This window comes from Neltuma alba, unplaced genomic scaffold (genome assembly GCF_004799145.2).
Source record: "Neltuma alba isolate B1F8T4 unplaced genomic scaffold, ASM479914v2 tig00011182_pilon, whole genome shotgun sequence".
Lineage (NCBI taxonomy): Eukaryota > Viridiplantae > Streptophyta > Magnoliopsida > Fabales > Fabaceae > Neltuma > Neltuma alba.
Window position 1 is genome coordinate 151,555 of NW_021635909.1, and position 6,969 is coordinate 158,523.

Below are 6,969 nucleotides of genomic sequence, written 5' to 3' on the forward strand. Positions count from 1 at the left end.
TATTTGTCAATAAAAAATATGAGAAATATGAAAAATAGTACTCCTGCCGTTTCTTATTATAAGATATATTTGATACTTATAGCATGTTCCTATATATAAGAGATACTTAAAAGTTATCTCTACTTTTTTGTGTTGATTTCCTATTTACCCATATTTATTGTTTCTAACTCACACTCTCTCGCCCTTCCACTTCTCTTTCTTTTAATAATTTAATTGTTCTCTCTCATGCTCTCTCTCTTTATTAATGATGGCATTTTTGAAAAAAAAATTATACTTTTTATATATTAATTGTTCTTAACTAATTTTAATTATTTTTTTAATCAACATAATTTAGTTATTCGTCTCTTATAATAAGGGATGGATAAAGAACAGATGGAGTATTTTTTTTTCCTCTTAAAACGGCCAAAAGCCCGGCCATGAGCCCATCAGCTTAAACATTGAGCTAACAAATTGAAGTATTTTTAAAATTTTAATCACCCTTTTAAACCTGTGGACCCTGCAAGATTGGCCTTATAGAGCCAGAGCGGCCGTATTTCCAGTTCTAGCTGGCAATAATGATTTTGATGAAGAAGAGATCGCTTTGTGACTTGTGAGGTGTAGTATGCTTATAGATCTGTGAAATTGAGAAAGGAAGACGATAATCGAGGTGGAGCCAAGTCAATCGAAGACATATCCCTAGCGGAAGGAACGTCTAAGTGATAGAGGTTGAGGGAATCATGGATCGCATTGCAAAGATTGATGAGCGATGAGAACAATCAGGCTATGAAAGCTACGGTTTCATCGAGAGAAGGAATTTTCAAGAGTAACCTCAGCGATAATAACATCAATATCAGAGCTCTCGTTTTCGTCCGACTTGAGGATGCTAAGCGATGTGAGGTTTAATTGAATATGCTTCTGTCACTTATACTATTATTGACTCGATGGAGGTGCTATTATGCTGATGGAGATTCTCAAATCTAATAATCCTAAGGTATGATAATTTTTGCTCTGTCCTACTCTGTTTGGTGGAATTTTTATTAACCTGTTACTCTGGAATTGGTTGAAGAGAGATTTTGGAATGTCCGTTGATTATCCTTTATGTGGAAAAGCAACGGAAAGAAAGGAGAGTCAGTTAAGATTGGATTTGGCGTGATATGAGATTCTTCAATTGATTGTTATACCTTTATTTGCTGATTATAAGGATAGTTTGTGGCCGAATTATTGCTCTCTCATAAGCAACATTGAATCTGTTACGGATTTAGTTGCGTCTTTATATTGTGATGCTCTTTATGTAGTTAAGTTTGCAGAGATGAATATTGTGGTGAGGTTTTTGTTTGTTGTTTTTATCTCGAAGAGAAGATTTTTTCGCAAACATTGGACAGATTGCTTTAAAGAAACAGGATGATTTGAGATGGGTTCCACTGGGAAGATGGGATTGTCTTCTTATATATCTAGTTATAAGGAAAGTGTTGCGTTTAATTGTTGGTGCTATTAGGATTTCAGCAGGTCTCTTCCTCTATTGGTTCAAAGGAGAGGTTTAAAGCTACCGTTGCAGATGCAACCTTGGCGTCAAGAAGTTTGGGCTCAATTGTTGAGCAAGTCTTTGGGACTACCACTACTATAGCCATTATTGTTCGTTTGAAGTGTTAGGATTTGGCTAGCGTTGTTCAGTACGTAGATTGTTCCTTTCTGCTTGCTTCTTGTTTTGAATTGTTTCTATTTTTTTCATCTCAATTCAAGAGTTCTTTTATGTTTTCATGCCCCTTTGAGACCCGAAAAAATGGACAAATTCATTTTCTTAGGAACACATACAAGACTTGCCTATGTCGTGTTGGTTTTGATTTCAGTTGCTCTTTGTTTGGGTTGTATTGTGGTGTTTTGTAGACTGTTTTTAGTTTTAAATGATATGAATAGAAACATTTCTGGCGGACAAAAAAAGAGCTTTTACATTAAGAATTATATTAAGGGTCAAAAGTAGTGTATCAATGATGAGTTTGCTTCACGACTACGTTCTCTTTTTCCTCCTTTGTCTATCCTCCTGCATATGTGGACTATGAAGCAGACCGATCACAAAAATGGAGTTTAGTCTCCAGTGGCACCTGTTGCGCGCAATTTCTGACGTACTACTAGGAAGAAGATTATTTGGTTACCAATAAAATGGACTCCTGTTTTTTGGTTAAAAAATAATAGGACGAAGAATAAAATGCCAATGAAGTAATACAAAGAAAACGTCAGTAAAATGATCGTTTAGTGATATAATTTTTTTAATTCAACATGCGTCCAGTACTCATAGCAACAAAGTATGAAATTTCACTGAAAGAATCCAGTTAGCGTGGCGTTGGCAATGATGCATCAAATTTGTACTCCCTTGACTCTTATTTATAATATTTAAAATTGGGAAGGAGTGTGAGTTATTTTATAAGTCTTAATTTAAATTTGTTTCATCATTAAATATATTTTTTAATATTATTTTTAATTATTTATTCTCTCTAATTTGCCACATCCTCTTATTATATTTTTTCCTTTCATTTTTTTTAATCTTTTTTCATTTATTATAAAGGGATATTTTGAAACAAAAGTATATAGGAAGAATGCCAAAAAAAATACATTTAAATTTCAAAATTCCAAATCAGTCTTACTTACTATATTTTAATAATAATTGATAATATTTGAAAAGTAAATAACAACATATTTTTGGAGTGAATCTTGATTTAGGATTTCGAAATTTTAAAAGTATTTTTTTTGGGAATTTTTCAAGTATATATTTTACCTAATTATTGTTTTTAAATGATTTTAATTAATGTTTTGTCATGACAAATTGGTTATTTGAAATTTATAATAAATGCAAGAAAGAGCATAATATACTTCTCCGATTTTATTTATAAGACATTTTCAGCGTATTTTAGAAAAATCAAGAAAAACTTTAAAATGTATTAACTTTTTATTAAAATATAATAGTTTTTTAACTTTAACTCTATTTAATATATATTTTTTAAAAAATTATTTATATTATAATGAATGAAGGATAAAATAGAAATTTGTGAAGTGACTTATACATAACACGAAGAAAAATATTTTTTCCCTACCTTATAAATAAGATTAAAGGAGTATCTCTTTAAGTTAAAAATTTCAAAAAAAAAAAGTACATTTATATCATTCCAATAAAATTTAAATAATTTTTAATTTAAAATTAAGTTGATTGACTATCATGTCCATCGAATAGGCCTAAATTAATGTTGATAGCTAAAATTATTTTTAAAATTGTATTTATTATACTCTTTTCGATTCAAAATATAAGCAGAGTATTACTTTTTTTTCCTAGCACAAAATATAAGTATTAGATCTTTGAAAGAACTTGATTTTTTTATGAGCATTATTTTAGATTTATCTGAACATTTAATATATATTTTTTATTTTTATCTGTAATTAATTATATGTTTCTGTTGCATCTTTTTTCACTAATTTTCTTTCATCTCTTTTTTCCCCACTCTCCTTCATTAACCCTCCTTATAAATAAGAGTGTTTTAAGAAAATAAGTTACATGTTTTTTGAACTGAGTCTATTAATTTAACTATCTTACATTAATTTTAACTAGCTTTTAGTGGTGACATTACGCAATTTTTCTTACTACTTTTAATTTAATTTTATCGATGATTTTGATCCCAAACAAAATTATTCTCGAAATTCAGATCATGATCAGCGTAACCCAATCCCTTATTGGCGAACATCTAGGCTTCAGTCTTTAGATCGTACCTCATTAGGCTTGCTTCACCCGGAGGCAGGGAAATGGCTTCTGCTCTCTTCCCTCTGCTCGCTTTGTTTTCGGCCTTCTCCGTCGTGGTATTTCTCATTTTTCGCTCCCCTGTTCCTGATTTTTACGATATTATTATTTGCTATTTTGATTGAATTTCTGTGGATTTGATTTCTCCTCTAGTGTTTTTGTAATTGATGAAAATAAAATTCCCGTGCTTGGGTTTTTCTTGCTTTCTTGTTACGAGTGTCTTAACTTATTTTAGGTGCAAATTATTGGTCAAGCGATGCTATGAAATCACTTTAGGGACTAAAGAAATCATATGTTGTTAACAGATCATTGAGGCTGAAGCAGAAAAAATTTCTAGTTTCAAGCTCAATTCTCATATTCTTCAGGTAATTTCCATTCCATGCAAGCAAATCTCCTTTTATGCTCAGCGCCTGAGATAAACTGTTCCTAACGACCCAATACCAGTCATAAAAATTTCTTACTCAACCAGATTTCTGATACGGGAATGGTGTTATCACCTGAGATAGTATTGCCTTTTGCTTTTTAGGGTGAGTATTTTGTATTTGGGTCAAATGGTATGCTAAACTTTAGATATTGCCGTGCAGGAGTCAATCGCTAAGCAGATTAATGAAAATCCTGCGGCAGGATGGGAGGCTGCCATGAATCCTCGTTTCTCTAATTACACTGTTAGCATTCGACTTTCCCTGACCTGTTTTCTCTTCACCATTTAACGCAGTTTTCGCTTGCACATATTTGATTTTGCAATAAGCTTCAAGTTCCCAAGATCTAATCTTCATTTACAGGTTGGACAATTTAAGCAGCTTCTTGGAGTCAAACCAACACCTAAACATGATCTGAGTAGTACTCCCGTTGTAACCCATTCAAAATCATTGAAGTTACCAAATGAGTTTGACGCAAGAACAGCTTGGTCTCAGTGTAGCACTATTGGAAGAATTCTAGGTTGTTTACTTGCTCCTTCTCCTTGATATTATTGTATTCTTAGATAACTGATTAATTTGGAACAAAGTGCTCACTCATCTCTTTCCTCGATAAATGCATGGAATGGTGAATAATTTCCTGATTACAGATCAGGTAACTCCGTTCACTTTTCAACGCAACAACTTTTTATAGATTGAAGGTTAAACAAAATTCTTAGCAGGTCTATTTGCTGATTGTTCAGGGTCACTGTGGTTCTTGTTGGGCATTTGGTGCTGTTGAATCATTGTCAGATCGTTTTTGCATTCATTTTGGCATGGTAACTGGCTTTTGTTTTACTTTATATTGGTTACTTTGTGTTGGGTGTTTACCTTCTCAAATTTGTAGTCTATTCTCTCTTCCTTCAGATTTTGTAGTTTAAATGTTTTAATTGCAGAACATATCTCTCTCTGTTAATGACCTCCTTGCATGCTGTGGATTTTTGTGTGGGTCTGGCTGTAACGGGGGGTATCCTCTCTTTGCATGGCGATACTTAGTCCATCACGGTGTTGTCACTGAAGAGGTCAGGAGTTTCCAATTCTCCCTTATTATTTCCTCTTGGTAAAATTCATATAAAGTGGTTGGAGATGAAAATTCAAGAGTCCTCAGTTGGATCTTACCTTTATTTGCCGCTGAAATTTTATTGAAGAATTTTCTGTTTAATCTCAGCCTCATATTCCTGCCTTTGCACTGTCTTATTACAAACAATGTTTAAATGTATCAGTGTGACCCATACTTTGATGATATTGGCTGTTCTCATCCTGGTTGTGAGCCTGGATATCCTACTCCCAAGTGTGTCAGGAAGTGTGTGAATCGGAACCACTTTTGGAGAAAGTCAAAACATTATAGTGTCAATGCATATAGGATCAATTCAGATCCCTATGATATCATGGCAGAAGTCTATAAAAATGGGCCAGTTGAGGTCTCGTTCACTGTTTATGAGGTAAATGATGGCTGTTAAGTATGTTTTTATGATTGAATTGCTGCAACTTCAATGTAATAATTTTTTAAGAAAATTTATTTCCTACTTTTCGCATACATAAAACCAATTGTTAGCCAGCTTTAACTTTTTTAATTGTTTTTATATATTGTTTATTGTTTCATCTACAAATTATCAATTTAGGTGAGTTGTAAGTCGCAAGATGCTGAAATTAGTTTACATAAACAACAACTACTTAGCTGCAAAAATCAAAATAAAGCATACAGGTTGCTCCTGATGACCCGCAGCAAAATGCAAACTCCAATCTCAGGACATCAAACAAATAGATTGTGTTTTAGTCTTCTCTTGTGGTTGGAGTAGTCACAAGCAAATCTGTTAGCGTTGTGATAATCATTACTCATTTGGTCCTTTATAGGATTTTGCTCACTATAAATCAGGAGTTTACAAACACATCACTGGGGACTCACTAGGAGGTCATGCTGTAAAGCTAATTGGGTGGGGAACAACCAATGATGGAGAGGACTACTGGGTACGCTAATCCATTCCTTATTATGATAGACCCTTGAATTTTTGCAGCCTCATATATTAGCAGAATTCCATGTTTGTTGATCTTGATCATTTTTTTCAGCTCCTTGCGAATCAGTGGAATAGAAGTTGGGGAGATGTATGCTTCTTCAATCATTCCTTCGTGAATTGAACTAGATCGTATTATGTCTATGCCTTTTTTAATCATAAATTTTAATCCAAGTGCAGGATGGTTACTTCAAGATGAGAAGAGGGACCAATGAGTGTGGCATTGAAAAAGATGTTGTTGCTGGTTTGCCCTCCACCAAAAACCTCGTCACAGAGGTTGTTGACGTTGATGCTGATGGCTATGTGTCGTTCTCAATGTAACCATATAACCTAACCAGGTTCTGCAGTCTGCAGGTATATTAAACACCCCTGCCCTTCATGTTCTGCACTTGTGCTATTATTGCAAGAACGTGAACAAAATGTACGAAAAATTAAATTACGATCAAGAAAGATTCTTGTAAAAAATCTCAATGATAAGTGAGTAGTTAAAACTTGTCAATTTATGCCCTGGAATGTATCATTTCAAGCTGCCTGTTATTATGAAACTTTTTTGTGAATGTGTTATTTTTATGAGATTTTATTGTAATTATCCAGAATAAAAAAGCATTTCAGGCCTTGGGTTGATGTTCAGATTAAAAAAAAAAAGGTTCGCGATGATACGTGAATGGGTTGATAGTAACTTTCTGCTCAGAAAATTAAAACTAAAAAAGTTCGTGTTATGTGAATGGAACAGGCTTCATTG

The 6,969-nt window shown here is 33.2% G+C and overlaps 1 protein-coding gene across 1 annotated transcript; it reads left to right on the forward strand.

Moving 5' to 3' along the window:
- Positions 1–3,720: 3,720 nt before the first annotated feature.
- Positions 3,721–6,718, forward strand: LOC114762047 (cathepsin B-like protease 2). The gene is made up of 11 exons (XM_028951499.1): positions 3,721–3,819; positions 4,066–4,125; positions 4,345–4,425; positions 4,543–4,699; positions 4,827–4,831; positions 4,920–4,994; positions 5,112–5,237; positions 5,439–5,657; positions 6,070–6,183; positions 6,283–6,318; positions 6,408–6,718. Exons 1-11 carry the CDS (start codon positions 3,766–3,768, stop codon positions 6,546–6,548), a joined length of 1,068 nt encoding a protein of 355 aa, XP_028807332.1. The 5' UTR covers positions 3,721–3,765; the 3' UTR covers positions 6,549–6,718.
- Positions 6,719–6,969: the final 251 nt, after the last annotated feature.

Coding starts and splice junctions, on each gene's coding strand:
- LOC114762047 (XM_028951499.1), top strand. CDS start 3,766: ATGGCTTCTGCTCTCTTCCCTCTGCTCGCTTTGTTTTCGGCCTTCTCC. Junction 3,820..4,065: donor TTTCGGCCTTCTCCGTCGTG/GTATTTCTCATT, acceptor TGTTGTTAACAG/ATCATTGAGGCTGAAGCAGA. Junction 6,319..6,407: donor GGAATAGAAGTTGGGGAGAT/GTATGCTTCTTC, acceptor ATCCAAGTGCAG/GATGGTTACTTCAAGATGAG.